This window comes from Octopus sinensis, linkage group LG23, assembly GCF_006345805.1.
Source record: "Octopus sinensis linkage group LG23, ASM634580v1, whole genome shotgun sequence".
NCBI classification, from domain to species: domain Eukaryota; kingdom Metazoa; phylum Mollusca; class Cephalopoda; order Octopoda; family Octopodidae; genus Octopus; species Octopus sinensis.
In genome coordinates this window covers 14,020,348-14,040,347 of record NC_043019.1, presented here as the reverse complement: position 1 = coordinate 14,040,347, position 20,000 = coordinate 14,020,348, and the positions used below count along the sequence as shown (strand labels likewise).

At 38.9% G+C, this 20,000-nt stretch overlaps 1 protein-coding gene across 1 annotated transcript in view; it reads right to left on the bottom strand.

Moving 5' to 3' along the window:
- The window catches only part of LOC118767674 (A disintegrin and metalloproteinase with thrombospondin motifs adt-1-like), a 57,418-nt gene that overhangs the window by 16,074 nt on the left and 21,344 nt on the right, over positions 1-20,000 (bottom strand). Inside the window, 9 exon segments of the mRNA XM_036512628.1 lie at positions 284-460; positions 1,251-1,424; positions 2,684-2,857; positions 4,405-4,578; positions 6,213-6,386; positions 9,851-10,024; positions 13,802-13,975; positions 16,280-16,453; positions 17,973-18,146. Coding sequence (XP_036368521.1) covers positions 284-460; positions 1,251-1,424; positions 2,684-2,857; positions 4,405-4,578; positions 6,213-6,386; positions 9,851-10,024; positions 13,802-13,975; positions 16,280-16,453; positions 17,973-18,146 — 1,569 coding nt within the window.

Sequence of the window (20,000 nt, the reverse complement as noted above, 5' to 3'; positions counted from 1 at the left end):
CAGCCCAAGGCTTTGGTCAGCCCAAGGCTTTGGTCAGCCCAAGGCTTTGGTTAGCCCAAGGCCATAGTAGAACAGTAGAACACACTTGACCAAGGAGCCACACAGTAGTGGGACTGAACCCGGAACCATGTAGTTGGGAAGCAAGCTCGTTACCGCACAGCCACGCCTGCACCTGGACATAACTAATTAGTATATAAGCCTGTTACAACCAGAGAAATCAAGCAGGGTTTTATTACACGCGCTAACAGACTTACATCAACAGAATTCCAAATATATCCCCCACCTTGAGTGCAATTTCTTTTCAGGCAGCTTTTTACTTCCTTGCGATTGCCAAAGCAGTGAGTCTTGAGCGGAAGGCAATTGCGGACCCTCTTTTGTCGGCCGTTACCGCAAGAGGTGGAACACGGGGCCCAGTTGCTCCATTCATCCCATTCTCCGTGCATCGGTGCCGTCACATGTTCTGAAATAGACGACTTCTCTTTAATTATCAAGGCTGACAAAATGTCACAGGTGTTTGTGTTTATGTGTGTACATATATTATCTGTCTGTCTGTCTGTCTAGCTATACATGATCCCTATTGATAGGCCATAAAAATTTTTTTATGATCCCTTTTGATCGAATTTCTACCACCCCTGTTTTTTCTTTTTTCCTTCTTCTCTTCCCAAAAAGAAAAGCTCTACTTTGTATTTTGTCCCCTCTGTCTTCAGCCCTGTGTGGCCAATAAAGAAACATATATATATATATATATATATATATATATCGTCATCATCATCATCATCATTTAATGTCTGTTATATATATATATATATATATTATATATATATATATTATATATATATATATTATATATCTATTATATAAAATACGTTCCGTCTGTTTGTGTGTGTGTCTTCTAGGATCTCGGGCATCCTTCATCCGATTGTGCTCAAATTTGATATGTAGATACCAATGGTATCAGGGCGTGTATAAGTCTTGAAAAAATTACAAAAATCAATTCCAGGTGAGAATGCAATCGATAAAGCCGTGGAAACGTGCATTTGCACGCACAAGTACATTAGCTGTTGCGATTAGTGTTTCTCAAAGGGGAGGCCTATGGGACAAGTTGTTTTGAGAAAATTTGGTTTAAATGTTTGACAAATCAGCACCGTCCATTGGATGGAGGTGGAGGGAGGGCGTTTTGCTCGTATATAAAAGATAGTATTTAAAACTTAACAAATGTATAGTGAATATTTTTCAAGTGCTTTCCCTACCTATCGGACAAGATTTGTGCTTGCATTCCTGCTCTTCAGTAATATTTCCAAGGCATCCGTTACTCTTTGGCACACAGCTGCGGAACCTCTTTTGGCGGCCTGAGCCACATGATGATGAACAATGAGACCAGTCAGTCCATGATGTCCAGCTGTTATGGATCTTGTTGGATAATTCTGAAACATAAATATACATACATATACACACCTGTTTCTGCCTCTCTGTCTTACTCTAACCTTTCATTATCTGACACAAGGACCCTTCTTCCAATGCTCCCGCCTCCTCTCAAAATTCCTTGTCTTGCAAGTTATTTGGTGACCCTGCCAGTGCTGGTGCCATGTAAAAAGCATCCATTCCAAGTGGTTGGCATTCGGAAGGGCATCCAGCTTTAAAAACCCTGTCAAAACTGGCCTCATGTGTGCTGGTGCCATGTACAAAGTACTCAATCCTCTCTGAAGAGCTTTTGATGTTAGGAAGAGCATCCAGTTGTAAAATCCCTGACAAAGGAGACACAGTGGCCTGGGGTAGGCCCTGTCAAACTGTCCAACCCATGCCTGCTTGGAAGGTGGGTGTTAAACAATGATGATGATGATTATATAAATAATACATTTCTAAATCTCTCAGAGAGATTTATATAGAGTAGTAGTATTATTAATATGTATGTATGTATGTATGTATGTATGTATGTATGTATGTATGTATGTATGTATGTATGTGTGTATGTAAGTATGTCAGCTTGAGGCTATAGTAGAAGACACTTGCCCAAAGTGTTATACAACGGGATGAGAACCCGGAACCATGTGGTTGGTAAGCAAGCTACTTACCACACAGCCACGCTGGAGTGGCTGTGTGGGAAGAAGTTTGTTTCCCAACCATGTGATTCTAGGGGTCAGACCCTCTACGTGGAACCTTGGACACATGTCTTTTACTATAGCCTTGGGCCAAATGAAGTGCTGTGAGTGCATCTGGTAGCCACAGGGAATCAAACTCTCAGCCCTACGATTGTGAGCCAAATACCCTAACAACTAACCCATGTGCTTTCACAAAATATTATACCAAACCAGAAATATAAAACTGGAAAAAAAAAACAAAAACCCCAGAAATATCAGATGTGACCAGAATTTAAAGAGACCTAAAATCCGTGAAAATTACAACAATGGAAATTTCACACTGGGGTGATAGACTTAATCCAGCCCCAGATTTAATGCCTTAAGATGACCCTTCAGTGCTTTTAGCAGAGTCCACTCTGTTACAAGCACCTGGGTGAAATCTCCACATTGAATACTGCTTTGTCTGTCCCTTCTATCAGTCTTAGACGCCCTGTAAAAAAAAGGTCATAAATATTGCCCTTTTCTCTTCATTAAAAGGCGAAAAATAATAATGTTTATATTAGCTTTGCAAATGTACAGTGAATATTTTCAAAGGTTTTCCTTACTTGGGTGACAAGGTTCGTGCATGCACTCTTCCTCTGCAGTAATATTTCCACGGCATTCACTGCCCTTTGGTAAGCAGCTGCGAAATCTTCTTCGGCGGCCTGAGTCACATGTAGTTGAGCAACCGGACCACTCACTCCATGATGTCCAACTGGTACGGGTCTTGCTGAGTAATTCTAAAACATGAATTCAGATTGGATGTGCTAATTAATATTCATTAGAAATGCCATTTTTGTCGCTAATAGCTAATATGTTGGGTTGTTACTCATTTTGGCCAGCTGAGTGGACTGGAGCAATGTGAAGTGAAGTGTTTTGCTCAAGAACACACTGTGTTGCCTGGTCCAGGAATCGAAACTACAATCTTATGATCATGAGTCCAACACCCTAACCACTATGCCATGTGCCTCCCCACCCAAATAATTGAGCATTTGATGACACAGCTGTGTATAAATGTTGAAGGCTTAAATATCTTGGCTCATAAAGAAAAACTGAAAGGTATGGACCTGCAATGAAGGACCCACAATATTATACAGCTGGTGCTCTGCCGGTTATAAAAATATGAATTCCATTTGATTTGATTAATGGAACAGCCTCCTAGGCACAGGCATGGCTGTGTGGTAAGAAACTTGCTTCCTAACCATATGGTTCTGGGTTCAGTCCCACTGTGTGGCACCTTGGGCAAGTGTCTTCTACTATAGCCTCTGGTTGACCAAAGCCTTGTGAGTGGATTTGCATATATATTTATGTGTGTTTGTATCTTTGTATCTGTGTTTGTCCTTCCACTATCACTTGACAACCAGTGTTGGTGTGTTTATGTCCCCAAAACTTAGCAGTTCGGCAAAAGAGACCGATAGTATAAGTACTAGGCTTACAGAGAATAAGTCCTTGGGTCGATTTGTTTCACCAAAGGCAGTGTTCTAGAATGGCCACAGTCAAATGACTGAAATGTGTAAAAGAGTAAAAAAATAAGTGTCTGAGTATTCCACAGACATGCTTACACATAATGCAGTTCCCAGAGAGATTCAGTGTTATATGGAATGTGACAAAGCTGGCCCTTTGAAATACAGGTCCTACTCATTTTTTGCCATCTGAGTAAATGGGGCTATGTAAAATAAAGTGTCTCCCTGAAAGACACAATGGCCACTGGGAATCGAACCGCTGACCTCATGATTGTGAGTCGAATGCCCTTCAGATACGGCCAGAATTTTAAAAGACCTAAAATCTGTGACAATTACAGCAACGGAAACAAACTTAATCCAGCACCGGATTTAATACCTTAAGATGAACTTCCAGGTGGTGAGCTGGCAGAAACGCTAGCATGCTAGCCAAAATGCGTAGCGGTATTTCGTCTACCGTTTCATTCTGAGTTCAAATTCTGCTGAGGTCGACTTTGCCTTTCATCCTTTCGGGGTCAATTAAATAAGTACCAGTTACGCACTGGGGTCGATATAATCGACTTAGTCCGTTTGTTTCCTCTGTGTGTAGCCCCTTGTGAGCAGTAAAGAAATAAGATGACCCTTCAGTGCCTTTAGCAGAGTCCATTCTGTTATAAAAACCTGGATAAAATCTCCAGTTTCAATAGAGCTTTGTCCCTTCTATCAATCAGTCTTAGAGGCCCTGTAAAAAAATCATAAATATTGCCCTTTTCTCTTGATTAAAAGAAGAAACATATTTACATTAGCTTTGCAAATGTACAGTGAATATTTTCAAAGGTTTTCCTTACTTGGGTGACAAGGTTCGTGCATGCATTCTTCCTCTGCAGTAATATTTCCACGGCATTCACTGCCCTTTGGTAAGCATCTGCGAAATCTCCTTCGGCGGCCCGAGTCACATGTAGTCGAGCAACCGGACCACTCACTCCATGATGTCCAGCTGCTACGGGTCTTATTAAGTAAATCTAAAACACACACACACACACATATATATATATATATATATGGAAAGCACACATTAAATGATGATGATGATGATGATGATGATTGTTATCATTTCACTAAGGCATAGTGGTACATATATATGTGTAGATATATATACATATATATATACACAAACATATATATATACATACACACACACACATATACATATACATATATATAAATACATATATATATATATATATATATATATATCATATCAAAAGGGAAATGGAATTTAATTAAATTTAAAATATTCAATCAAAATTTACATTTCCAGTGGTCTAACGTGCAAAAAAAATTAGTCAAGAAGACTATATATTAGTTATCGTATATATATATATGAGCACCGCCTTTAGTAAGCAAATCTAACCCAGGACTTATTCTTTGTAATCCTAGTACTTATTCTATCGGACCCTTTTGCCAAACCGCTAAGTTACAGGTACGTAAACACACCAGCATCGGTTGTCAAGCATTTTGGTGGGACAAACATATACTCATACACACATATATATACATATATACGATGGGCTTCTTTCAGTTTCCATCTACCAAATCCACTCACAAGGCTTTGGTCAGCCCAAGGCGATAGTAGAAGACACTTGCCCAAGATGTCACGAAGTGGGACTGAACCTGGAACCATGTGGTTGGTAAGCAAACTACTTACCACACAGCCACTCCTACGCCTATAATTTTGTTTCCAGTGGGATTCATTGTGACACAGAACGTGACAAGGCTGGCCCTTTGAATTACAGGTACTACTCACTTGTGCCAGCTGAGTGGACTGGAGCAGCGTCAAATGAAGAGTTTCGTTTAGAGTCACAACGAACCACAAGGAATTGAACACATGACCTTACGATCATGTGCCAAATACCCGAACCACTAAGCCATGCTCCTTTCTGATGTGACCAGAATTTAAAGAGACCTAAAATCCGTGACAATTACAACAATGGAAATTTCACACTGGGGTGATAGACTTAATCCATTACAAGGTTTAATGCCACAATATGACCCTTCAATGACTTTAGCAGAGTCCTCTTTGTCACAAGCACCTGGGTGAAATTTCCAGTTACAATATAGCTTCATTCTTCTCCACCCCCCACCCACCCGCCACTCCATGAGTCTTAGAGTCCCTGTAGAAAAAAGTACATCAACATCAAAATCAATATCAAATGGAAATTGTAGTTGTGATACCTGTGCTGGTGGCACATAAAAAGCACCATCCAAAAGTGGCCGATGCCAGCACCGCCTTGACCGGCTTCTGTGCCAGTGGCATGTAAAAAGCACCATCCGATCGTGACCATTTGCCAGCCTCCTCTGGCCCCTGTGCCGGTGGCACATAAAAAGCACCCACTACACTCACAGAGTGGTTGGCATTAGGAAGGGCATCTAGCTGTAGAAACACTGCCAGATCAGACTAGAGCCTGGTGCAGCTTCCTGGCTTGCCAGACCCCAGTTGAACCATCCAACCCATGCTAGCCCGGAAAACAGACGTTAAACGATGATGATGATGATGATAAAAATTGCCCTTTTCTCTTGATTAAAAGATGAAAAATAATAATGTTTATATTAGCTTTGCAAATGAACAGTGAATATTTTCAAAGGTTTTCCTTACTTTTGTGACAAGGTTCGTGCATGCATTCTTCCTCTGCAGTAATATTTCCACGGCATTCACTGCCCTTTGGTAAGCAGCTGCGAAATCTCTTTCGGCGGCCTGAGTCACATGTAGTCGAGCAACCGGACCACTCACTCCATGATGTCCAGCTGGTACGGGTCTTGTTGATAAAATCTAAAACACATATATATGGAAAGCGCACATTAAATTATGATGATGATGATGATGATATATGTTACGATTTCACTTAGGCATAGTGGTATATATATATGCATGTATATATGTGTATGTGTTTATATACAAGGTTTGATCAATAAGTATCCGGATTGTTTTTATAGCAATGAAGCTAAACCATGCAGAGTGAAGCAGCTTTGGCAAAGCTTGACCATGAACTCTGTTGTGCATGGACACTAGGTTTTAATGTTCCAGCTCACTCCTGCTGTTTACAGCAGTACTTGGAAGGAAGGTGTGTAGCGTGTGATCATTGCATTGACCACGACAGAGAAAGTTGTCATGGTGACACCTGCTCAGTGGCATGCACAAAGTTGCAGAAAGTGTATGGAGAGGAGTGTAGAGTTGCACACAAATATACATGTGGCTCAAACGTTTCCAAGAGAGCTGAAAAAATGTTGGTATTGTTGAAAGTTCTGGGAGACCTGCAACCAGCAGAACTGAGAAAAACATTGCAGATGTGTGTGCAGCTGTGAGGGGAAATCGTTGAATCACCAACCATGAGTTATCAGAGGATGTACAGGTGAGTTACAGTTCAGTTCAGTCCTTTATCACTGAAGATTTGGGTATGAGATGCATATCTGCCAAGTTTGTGCCAAAACTGCTTTCAACTGACCAAAAAGACACTCGGGTCTCAGTTGTAAAAGATCTCCTTGATTGTGTTGAGAACAGTGAAAACTTTTTGTAAACTTTGTGTAGGCCTCTCAGCTGGTATTGCCAAACATTTGACAAAATTTGATGCAGATTCTCTGCTCAACTTTCTCTGTCATAGTCAATGCGATGATCACACGCTACACACCTTCCTTCCAAGCACTGCCGTAAACAGAAGAAGTGGGCTAGACTGTTAAAACTTAGTGCGCATGCACAGTAGAGTTCAAGGTAAATCTGTGCCAAGTGGCTTTACTCTGTGTGCTTTACCTTCATTACTATGGCAACAGTTGAGGTACTTATTGATAATGCCCTGCATATATATATATATATATATATATACACACAGTCCCACCCATGCTAGAGTGGAAGAAGGGATGTTAAAAACTGATGATGAAGATGATGTATGCGTGTGTGTGTATGCATTTATTTATATATGTATGTATGCATATATATGTGTCTGTATATATTTGTGTGTGTGTGTGTGTATATATATATATATATATATATATATATATATGAGTATAAATATGTGTATATATGTGTGTGTATGTGTGTGTGACAATTATGACAATGGAAATTTCACACTGAAGTGATAAACTTGATCCATTACAAGGTTTTATGTCACAAGATGACCCTTCAGTGTGTTTAGCGGAATCCACTCCCTTATAAGCACCTGGGTGGGATCACCAGTTTGAATACAGTTTTGTAAAAGGGTCATAAATATTGCCCTTTTCTCCTGATTAAAAGGTGAAAAATAATATTTACATTAGCTTTGCAAATGTACAGTGAATATTTTCAAAGGTTTTCCTTACATGGGCGACAAGGTTCGTGCATGCATTCTTCCTCTGCAGTAATACTTCCACGGCATTTACTGCCCTTTGGTAAGCAGCTGCGAAATCTCCTTCGGTGGCCTGAGTCACATGTAGTTGAGCAACTGGACCACTCACTCCATGACGTCCAGCTGGTATGAGTCTTGTTGAGTGATTCTAAAACATGAATTCATATTGGATGTGCTAATTAATATTCATTAGAAAGGCCACTTTTGCAGCTAAGAGCTAGTTTATTCACAGCCCACCAGCTTTTTACGCTATCATTTGCTGTTTAATTAGTATTATGCTACATCAGTTTCACTGATTTTCGATCTGGTATTTGGTGCTTGGTTAGCATCTACTGATGATCCATGAAATCATGTGATTCAGTAGTGCCATCTGGTGATTGAGGAAAAGTTTGTCAGCTAATATAACCTGTACTTTTTAACATTTGTTGTCTATATACGAATATTTTTTGGGACATTCACTGTAGTCTAAGGCCTTCTAAGCAGCACATCCAATTCAGGTTAGATGGTTAATACATACATACATACATACACATACATACATACATACATACATTCATTAATATATATAAAATTAACAGAATGAGATAAAGAATCCAAGGCTGTGAAAGATTTCAGAACATTTATAAAGAAAATTTAACCATTTTCTTGCACCGTCTCTGATGAAGGGATATATAAAATATCCTGGAAACAGCTGTAAGACTTTCCTTTTATAAATGTTCTGAAATCTTTCACAGTCTTGGATTCTTTATCTCATTCTGTTAATTTTTTTATATATACACATGCTGATATATGACCTACGTTGGACTCCTCATCTATATAATCCTCAAACCTGGAGCTTAACTATAGTCTGTTCATAACTCTTACTCGGCATTACCTGACACCTTTGGGTCTTCCTGACACCATTACCTCTCATAACCTATAATATATACATATATATACTCTTTTGTGTCTGGGGAGAGTAATTTTCTTTTGTGCCTTATAATTTAACACACTCACCAGTAAAATTTCCACTTATTTCTTATTTTTATTTTCCTAAAATTTTCATTGCGTCTTGCAACCTTGAGAGTCAAGACTATTGAAAGGTTGCAAGAATTTGAACTCAGAACGTAGCGGCAGACGAAATACTGCTCAGCGTTTCACCAGGTGTGCTAACATTTCTGCCAGCTCACCGCTGTAATTATAACTGTTAGTATTATTAAAAGACCAACACAGTTAAAACTTTAATGTCCAGTAACAAAATCACCTGTTAACTGTTTAAGGGCATTGTCAGTTACTTCTTCACGCAGCATGAGAAACACATTTTCATTCATCACCTCAACCTGTCATCACCTCAGACCAGCCAACAAACCCCCTCGCAACAACAGCTAAAGTCTATCATGATTACAACAACGGGAATTTGATACTGAAGCGATAAACTTAAATCCATCACCGGATTTAATGCCTCAAGATGACCTATCTGTGCTTTTAGCAGTGTCCAATCTGCTACAAGAACCTGGGTGAAATCTCCAGTTTCAATATATATTTCTTTACTACACACACAAGGGGCTAAACACAGAGGAGACAAACAACGACAGACAAACGGATTAAGTCGATTACATCGACCCCAGTGCATAACTGGTACTTAATTTATCGACCCCGGAAGGATGAAAGGCAAAGTCGACCTCGGCGGAATTTGAACTCGGAATGTAACGGCAGACGAAATACGGCAACGCATTTCGCCCGGCGTGCTAACGTTTCTGCCAGCTCGCCGCCTTATTCGCTCCAGTTTCAATATAGCTTCATCCCTCCCTTCAATCAGTCTTAGAGGCCCTGTCAAAAGGTCATAAATATTGCCCTTTTCTCTTGATTAAAAGATGAAAGATAATATTTACATCAATTTAGCAAATGTAGAACAAATATTTCCAAGTGCTCTCCTTACCTGTTTGACAAGGTTTGTGCATGCATTCTTCGTCTTCGGTAACATTTCCCTCGCATTCGCTACCCTTCGGTAAGCAGCTGCGAAATCTCTTTCGCTGGCCTGAGTCACATGTTGATGAACAATGTGACCATTCACTCCATGATGTCCAGCTGCTGTGAGTCTTGTTTGGTGATCCTAAAATTTATATATGTATATATATATATATATATATATATATATATATATATATCAGGTGTATTATGAGCAGTTATAGAACACAGTCCTATATCAACTCAACAAATATATAAATATATATATATATAACGGGAAGGTTTACGAAAATAAACAAAAGACGAAGGCAGGTGGAGTACAAACAAACAAATGTATTAGTATGGCGCTCAGGAATAGAAATAGAACAAGTCTTTTACATTTCGAGCCTACGCTCTTTGACAGAAAGATACACAGAAAAAAACAAGGAGAGAAACAAGGAGAGAAAAAAAATGCGTGTAGGAGCTAACGATCTATCATGGCTATATATATATATATACATGCATACATGTTGATACATACACACACACACTCAGGTATATATATTCGTGTGTGTGTGTGTGGAAATATATATCAATAATATTAATATGCTTAGTTTTGTTTGTTTTTGTATGTATCTGCGGTGTGTGTCACACATACTTCATAGGAAGAGGTAAAGAGTTTGAAGGAGGAGGTACAAAGAAAAAGAGAAATAGAAGGTATTAAGCGGAGTGGCAGTGAGTAGCAAAGCGGGAGAGAGGGGAGGGACAGAAGCAGAGGAAGTATAGTTGAAGTGGGAGGGAAAGTCTTTCAGGTGTTTACGTTTCCATTCTGGGTCTTCGAAAATGACCCGGCTGTTAGTTCCCCCTTCTTTCCCCCACCCCCAGTACTTACTCGCCTTCTTTCATAGTTCTTCATTGCTGCTGCTGCTGCTGCTACTACTACTACTACTACTACTACTACTACTACTACTCTGCTGCTGCTGCTGCTGCTGCTGCTGCCGCCACCACCACCATTACCACTGCTATGGCTGTCACTGCTGCCGAAGCCCAGCAGTCATCAAAAGGAAACCAGCCACCAGGAACCTTGTGAATTTGGTAAGAAAAACAAGTGAACTTCCAGAACTGATGTCATGAAAGATGAATCTAATTTCTTTTCAATTTGCTTTTTCCCCTTTCATGTCAGCACGACCGGATCACCTGAAAAACCAATGCTCTCCTTCATGACAACATTCTCAAAGCATTCTCTTCTCTTTGCTTTTTAATATATATATATATATATATATATATGTGTGTGTATATATATGTGTGTGTGTATATATATGTGTGTGTGTATATATATGTGTGTGTGTATATATATGTGTGTGTGTATATATATGTGTGTGTGTGCGTGTATATATATGTGTGTGTGTATGAATATATATATATGTGTGTATATAAATGTGTACATATGTGTGTGTGTGCGTGTATATATATGTGTGTGTATATATATGTGTGTGTGTATATATATATATATATATGTAAATGTATATGTGTATATATATATATATATATATCATCATCATCATCATCATTGTTTAATGTCTGGTCTTCCATATATATGTATACTACAACACAACACACTACTAGACGCAATTGAACAAATAATCTGTGGAATACATCTAGTTGCTTCAATAACTACATACATAGGAATCTTATTCTTTTCTACTTTAGGCACAAGGCCCGAAATTTTTTGGGGTGGGGGGCACCAGTCGATTAGATCAACCCCAGTATGCAACTAGTACTTAATTTATCAACCCCGAAAGGATGAAAGGAAAAGTCGCCCATGGCAGAATTTGAACTCAGAATGTAAAGACAGGTGAAATGCAACTAAGCATTTCGCCCGGCGTGTTAACTTTCTGATAATTCATCACTTTGGATCTAAATATATTCTTTTCTACTCTAGGCACAAGGCCTGAAATTTTGGGGGAGGGCACCAGTCGATTAGATCAACCCCAGTACGCAACTAGTACTTAATTTATCAAGCCCGAAAGTAAGAAAGGCAAAGTCGTCCTTGGCAGAATTTGAACTCAGAATGTAAAGACAGGTGTAATACAACTAAGCATTTCGCCCGGCGTGTTAACGTTTCTGTTAGCTCACCACTTCGGATCTAAATATATTCTTTTCTACTCTAGGCACAAGGCCCGAAATTTTTGGGGAGGGTGCCAGTGGATTAGGTTAACCCCAGTATGCAACTAGTACTTAATTCATCGATCTCAAAAGGACGAAAGGCAAAAACGACCTTGGTGGAACTCTGTCATTATGACGACAAAGATTCCAGTTGGTTCAAGCAACAGAACGGCCTGATCATGAAATTAATGTCCAAGTGGCTGACCACTCCACAGACACGTGGACCCTTAAAATAGTTCTCAAGGAGATTCAGTGTGATACAGAATGTGACAAATCTGGCCCTTTGAATTACAGCTAGAATTCATTTCAGCAGCTGAGGGGACTGGGGCAATGTGAAGGAAGGTCCCTTCCTCAAGGACACTAAGCCTTGAGTGGATTTAGTAGATGGAAACTGAAAGAAGCCTGTCATGTATATATATGTATGTATGTATGTGTGTGTGTGGTGTGTGTGTGTGTGTGTGTGTGTGTGTGTGTGTGTGTGTGTGCATGTCTTTGTCCCCTTACCATTGCTTGGCAATTGGTGTTGGTGTGTTTACATCCCCATAACGTAGTGGTTCAGCAAAAGAGACTGACAGCGTAAGTACCAGGCTTAGAAATAAAAGAAATACTACGGATTATTCATTTGACTAAAAATTCTTTGAGGCAGTGCCCCAGCATGGCCACAGTCCAGTGACTGAAACAAGTAAAAGATAAAAGGTAAGATACAATATCAGTTGTGTGTGGCAAGGGTGGAGTGGCGGTGGTGGGTGGATGGATGGAGCATACGCAGTTTCGATTGGACCGAAGCAGAAACAAAACTAATTACATCCAAGCTGAGATGCATCAGATGATTGGATATCAGCCCTTCAGGTAACGAGATGAAATACATTCTAGACTAAGAATAAATATCTCGTCTCATAGAAGAACCTTAGAGGCATGGAACATCATGGTAAACCAGAAATAAGACTACAAAAAGAAATTCATTTCAAAGGTAACTGAAAATAGATGAGAATTCAAAACAGATCAAAAACCTGTGACTACTACAATAACATTTGCTTATGTGAACTTTGCAAATGTACGAGCGAATATTTTCAAGTGCTCTCCTGACCTATTTCTTTACTACCCACAAGGAGCTAAACACAGAGAGGACAGACAAGGACAGACAAGGACAGACAAACGGATTAGGTCGATTATATCGACCCCAGTGCGTAACTGGTACTTAATTTATCAACCCCGAAAGGATGAAAGGCAAAGTCGACCTTGGCGGAATTTGAACTCAGAACGTAAAGAGAGACGAAATACCTATTTCTTTACTACCCACAAGGGGCTAAACACAGAGAGGACAGACAAGGACAGACAAACGGATTAAGTCGATTATATCGACCCCAGTGCGTAACTGGTACTTAATTTATCGACCCCGAAAGGATGAAAGGCAAAGTCGACCTCGGCGGAATTTGAACTCAGAACATAAAGAGAGACGAAATACCTATTTCTTTATTACCCACAAGGGGCTAAACACAGAGAGGACAAACAAGGACAGACGAACGGATTAAGTCGATTATATCGACCCCAGTGTGTAACTGGTACTTAATTTATCGACCCCGAAAAGATGAAAGGCAAAGTCGACCTCAGTGGAATTTGAACTCAGAACATAACGGCAAACTGAGTTCAAATTCCGCTGAGGTCGACTTTGCCTTTCATCCTTTCGGGGTCGATTATATAAGTACCAGTTATGCACTGGGGTCGATATAATCGGCTTAATCCGTGTGTCTGTCCTATTTCCAAGTGTTCTCCTTACCTGTTTGACAAGGTTTGTGCATGCATTCTTCGTCTTCGGTAACATTTCCCTCGCATTCGCTACCCTTCGGTAAGCAGCTGCGAAATCTCTTTCGCTGGCCTGAGTCACATGTTGATGAACAATGTGACCATTCACTCCATGATGTCCAGCTGCTGTTGGCTTTGTGCAGCAATCCTAAAATATACAGATGTACATGTAAGCTGTTTCCCTGTTATTCTTCTTGGTTTACATATGTATGTACATACATACATATCATAAATATATGCATATATACATACATATGTGTACATACCTACATATATATGAATATATACATGCATATCTGGGTACAGGACATCAAAAAAACGTTGAACACAATGAGAAATGAAAACATAAAAACAAAAATATAGAAAACGAACTTTTTTTCGAACAACGGAAAAGACAAAAAGAGAAACGAGATATTCAACATAAAGAATATTCCCCTTCATCAGTTTTCCCTGTTTTATCTACTCCATGTTTTGAAGGTTAGGACAAGATGCGACTTCATTGAAACAGACCTTCCTGCAAAGCAAATTAAATAAAATTTGGGATTTTTTGCAGAAGGTGAAAGTGGTAACAAGAAGAGGACAGTGAGAAGAAGACAGTAAAAACAAATGGTGAGGGTTGTTAAGCCAAGACGATGGACAAATTATTATGAACACTAGGAGGATGAGCTATGAGAGGAGACAGGTATAAGCATGTCTTGTCTTTAGGAAGGAAATGGACAGAAAGATAGATTCCTTTTCATCATGCGCAGGAGTGGCTGTGTGGTAAGTAGCTTGTTTACCAACCACATGGTCCCGGGTTCAGTCCCACTGCGTGGCGCCTTGGGCAGGTGTCTTCTACTATAGCCTCGGGCTGACCAAAGGCTTGTGAGTGGATTTGGTAGACGGAAACTGAAAGAAGCCCGTCGTATATATGTATGTATATATATGCGTGTGTGTGTTTGTGTGTCTGTGTTTGTCCCCCTAGCATTGCTTGACAACCGATGCTGGTGTGTTTATGTCCCCATTACTTAGCGATTCGGCAAAAGAGACCGATAGAATAAGTACTGGGCTTACAAAAGAATAAGTCCCGGGGTCGAGTTGCTTGATTAAAGGCGGTGCTCCAGCATGGCCACAGTCAAATGACTGAAACAAGTAAAAGAGTAAAGAGAGTAAAGAGAGAGTGTCAGCAACGAGAGAGTCAAGGAGGAAGAGTTAGAGAGAGGGAATGATGAATACATATATATATACATACATACATACATACGTACATATAAATAACTGATAACAATATATATATAATATATATATCATCATCATCATCATCATCATCGTTTAGCGTCCGTTTTCCATGCTAGCATGGGTTGGACGGGTCAACTGGGGTCTGTGAAGCTGGAAGGCTTCGTCAGGCCCAGTCAGATCTGGCAGTGTTTCTACGGCTGGATGCCCTTCCTAACGCCAACCACTCCGCGAGTGTAGTGGGTGTTTTTTACGTGCTTTTTTTTACGTGTTTTTACGTATATATAATATATATATAATATATATATAATATATAATATATATATAAATGGCGGTGCCCCAGCATGGCCACAGCTCATGAGCTGAAACTGGAAAAATCAAAAGTCAAAATCAAAATCATAATAAAATTGGAAAATTTAGTATATATTTTCAATTTCATGTTACACATTTTTTCATTACAGCGTAGGAAATACATTTATGAAGATAAATAATAATAATTACGGAGAAGTACTTGCATAGCAAGTGATTTGATCTGAGATCGTGTACTGAAATGAAAACAATGATGCAGCATGGATTTTTGTCAGTGAAGAGGTCACGGTCTTAAAGCGACGAAAATATTTTGACAAATTAAACTTAAATGTTGAAATGAATCGAACGGCTTTTGTGTGTTTCTTAAATGGCTTATAAACACCTTCCACGCTGCAATTGTCAATAATAATAATAATAAGTGGGGGAGCATCATAGCCATGTGTTGAGAGGGATTCTTTGGGGTTTGAATAATTCACCTCTGGAAACATGGGTGGTTCTTTCAAAATCCTTAAACAACCCTTATTCAGGGACCTTTTGAGCAGGATGGGCTACTCAACCTGAAGAAAATTCTAACTGCAAGGTTATGTGCTGTTTATCTTGATATGAGATCACCATGTCGCGCACATATGGTTGTGGTGCATGTGCCTGGTGTACCCTTATCAGACGGGTAGTCATGATGGGTATATTGGGCTTCGTATATTTTACCCCAGTGTCACTTTGATGGCATGAACTGCTCTCTCACTCAATAATAATAATAATAATAATAATAATAATAATAATAATAATAATAATAACAACAACAACATCGAAGATTGGTTGAGTTAGAAGTTAAAAAAAAAATAATAATAAACTTTGACTGTTACAGCAACGTCTATTTTTACTAGAACTTTGCAAAGGTACCATAAATATTCTTAAATGCTTTCCTTACCTGCGTGACAAGGTTCATGCATGCATTCTTCATCTTCAGTCTCCCCACCCTCGCATTTGCTGCCCTTTGGTAAGCAACTGCGAAATCTCTCTCGGTGGCCTGAGTCACATGTAGTTGAGCAATGGGACCACTCACCCCATGATGTCCAGCTGGTGTGGGTCTTGTTGGGTAAGTCTAAAACATAGACATACATATATATATAAGGGTGGCTTACTCTCTTTTACTCTTTTACTTGTTTCAGTCATTTGACTGCGGCCATGCTGGAGCACCACCTTTAATCGAGCAACTCGACCCCGGGACTTATTCTTTTGTAAGCCCAGTACTTATTCTATCGGTCTCTTTTGCCGAACCGCTAAGTGACGGGGACATAAACACACCAGCATCGGTTGTCAAGCAATGCTAGGGGGACAAACACAGACACACAAACACATACACACACATACATATATATATACATATATACGACAGGCTTCTTTCAGTTTCCGTCTACCAAATCCACTCACAAGGCATTGGTCGGCCCGGGGCTATAGCAGAAGACACTTGCCCAAGATGCCACACAGTGGGACTGAACCCGGAACCATGTGGTTGGTTAGCAAGCTACTTACCACACAGCCACTCCTTGTTCGCAATTTTACAATGGAAAGGCAGAAATATATATGTGACTGAGGCTGTGTTCTCAAAAGGGTTAACTGTTACCATAGCAACATGGAAATATAATCTATTAAGACCTGTGTGGTGATTCCTGTTTCTCGCTGATAACTGTTTCACTCTCAATAATTGTTAACCCTTTTGTTACCTTATTTCTGTTGAGATGTTCTGTGTTTCTTTCAATTAATTTTAAATATAAGAAAGAATTTAGTAAAATAACTTAGTTATCATTCAGCTAGTGTTAGGAACATAAATTGTGACTAAGGTTTGGTAGAAGATTTTAATTCAGGATGTTTGAAAACAAGACATTTGTACTACAGAGCCAGAGGTGGTTTTAGTTGGGTTGGTAACGAAAGGTACAGGTAGAATCCACAGAAAATGTATTCTTCAAGTCAGTGCTGCAGCATGTCTGAAGTCTAATGACTCAAACAAATAAAAGGTGAATAAAAAAGAAAAAGACAAAAAAAAATTGAAAGAAATAGGAAGTAGAGTGGAAAATAGAGGTGGGAGGAGTTACAATAAAGAAGAAGAAGAAGAAGAAGAAGAAGAAGAAGAAGAAGAAGAACAACAACAACAACAGCAACAGCAACAGAAGAGGAAGAGGAAGAATGGAAGAATGGAAGAAGAAGAATTGAAGAAGAAGAAGAAGAAGAAGACGGGAGGAGAAGAAGAAGAGGAGGGGAGGAGGAGGAAGAAGAAGAAGAGGAGGAGGAGGAAGAAGAAGAATTAGAAGAAGAGGACGAAGAAGAAGAAGAAGAAGAAGAAGAAGAAGAAGAAGAAGAAAGAATTGAAGAGGAAGAAGAAGAATTGAAGAAGAAGAAGGAAAAAGAAGAAGAAGAAGAATTAAAGAAGAATTGAAGAAGAAGAAGAAGAAGAAGAAGAAGAAGAAGAAGAAGAAGAAGAAGAAGAACTGAAGAAGAAGAACTGAAGAAGAACTGAAGAAGAAGAAGAAGAAAAGAATTGAAGAAGAAGAAGTAGAAGAAGAACTAAAGAAGAAGAACTGAAGAAGAAGAACTGAAGAAGAGAAATAAATTGTTATTGTTACCTGCGTCACACTGTTTTTCTATGCAGTCGTTTACTTCCACTGACTTTCCGTGGCATTCGCTGCCCTTTGGTAAGCATCGGTGGAATCTCCTTTGAATGCCCATGTCGCATGATACTGAGCAGTGTGACCATTCGCTCCACGACGTCCAGCTGCCAGGGGTTTTGATAGGCAATACTAGAATATGTGTGTATATATATAGATGTATATATATGTAGATATGTAATATATATACTATATACAGTATATATTTATATATATGATATATACATAATATATGTATACATGTACATGCATAATATATTTATAACATACTAGCAGTATTGCCCGGCGTTGCTCGGGTTTGTAAGGGAAATAACTATATAAGCATTTTTAGAGAGTTACTTCCCTTACATAATAGCAAAAAATGCATTAAAAATGGGAAAAATTATGGTAAATTTTTTTAAAATCGTAGACTCATCGTAGACACGTGCTAATATCCAGAAGGGCTCGATATGAATCACGACTATAAGATACCTGCTTTTGGTTACACTGCACCGCAAAATGTGGGAGTAGTTAGGAATCTAAATCGTAGGAGACAGACACTCAACTTCACTTTTATATATAAAGATATTTATACATAATATATATATATTATATATATAATATACAGCATATAAACTATCTATTTGTCTATCAATACATGTCATAGATGATATGTACATTTTATATATATATATATATATATATATATATATATATGTGTGTACATATGAGGGGTTGCTGAAAGGTTCCTGGCTTTAAGTGTATCATGAAAGACCTGGTTGAAGGCCCAACCTTTCAGTTCTTTGACAGGGATTAGAAAAACTGAAACACCACTGCAACAGGTGTGTGAATCTGAGAAGGGAATATATTGAATAAAATCATAATTAACTGATCCCCTTGTATTTTTTTTACCGAAAGCCAGGAGCTATTCAGGACCCCCTTGTGCATGTAATATATAAATTAACAGAATGAGATAAAGAATCCAAGGCTTTGAAAGATTTCAGAACATTTATAAAGAGAATTTAACCATTTTCTTGCACTGTCTCTGATGAAGGGATATATAAAATATCCTGGAAACAGCTGTAAGACCTTCTATTTATAAATGTTCTGAAATCTTTCACAGCCTTGGTTTTTTTATCTCATTCTGTTAATTTTTTTTATATATACACATGCTGATACATGACCTACATTGGACTCCTCATCTATATAATCACCAATTCTGGAGCTTAACTATAGTCTGTTCATAGCTCTTACTCAGCATTACCTGACACCTTTGAGTCTTCTTGACACCATTACCTCTCATAACTTACATATATATATATATATATTTATATAGTCAATCCAAACATGAACAAGCAAGAAAAAACAACAACGCGAGGACGTGGAATAAGTACAGTATTATTGGACGCTCAGGGATGGAAAGAAAAGACAGAGGATTTCATTTTTTGAGCGAAGCTCTTCATCAGAAATATAGAAAAAGTCCAAAGAAGGGAAGACAGAGGAAGAAAATCGCTAATGATACACACATGATATACATATTCTCTTTTACTCTTTTACTTGTTTCAGTCATTTGACTGTGGCCATGCTAGAGCACCGCCTTTAGTCGAGCAAATCGACCCCAGGACTTATTCTTTGTAAGCCTAGTACTTACTCTCTCGGTCTCATTTGCTGAACCGCTAAGTTACAGGGACGTAAACACACCAGCATATAAAACTGAAGTTGTCTGTGTATGGCAGGTTTGGTAGTCTTCAACTAACACTATCTCCTCTGAGACCCTGTGGTGCAAGTTGACCAAAATTGAGAGTATGATAGAAGAAGGCTTGCTCTTCCTTCCGTAGAATAAAAATTTCAAATCGGACCATGTTAAGACCAAAAAGTATTTACATCAAAAAGGTGCTTTTTTTCTATCCCTATTTTTTACGATTTTTTTACTGCTGTGTTGCCATTTTTCAGTGTATTTCAACCAGAAAAATGTTCACTTAAAGAGAATAACAAGCTACATAATGC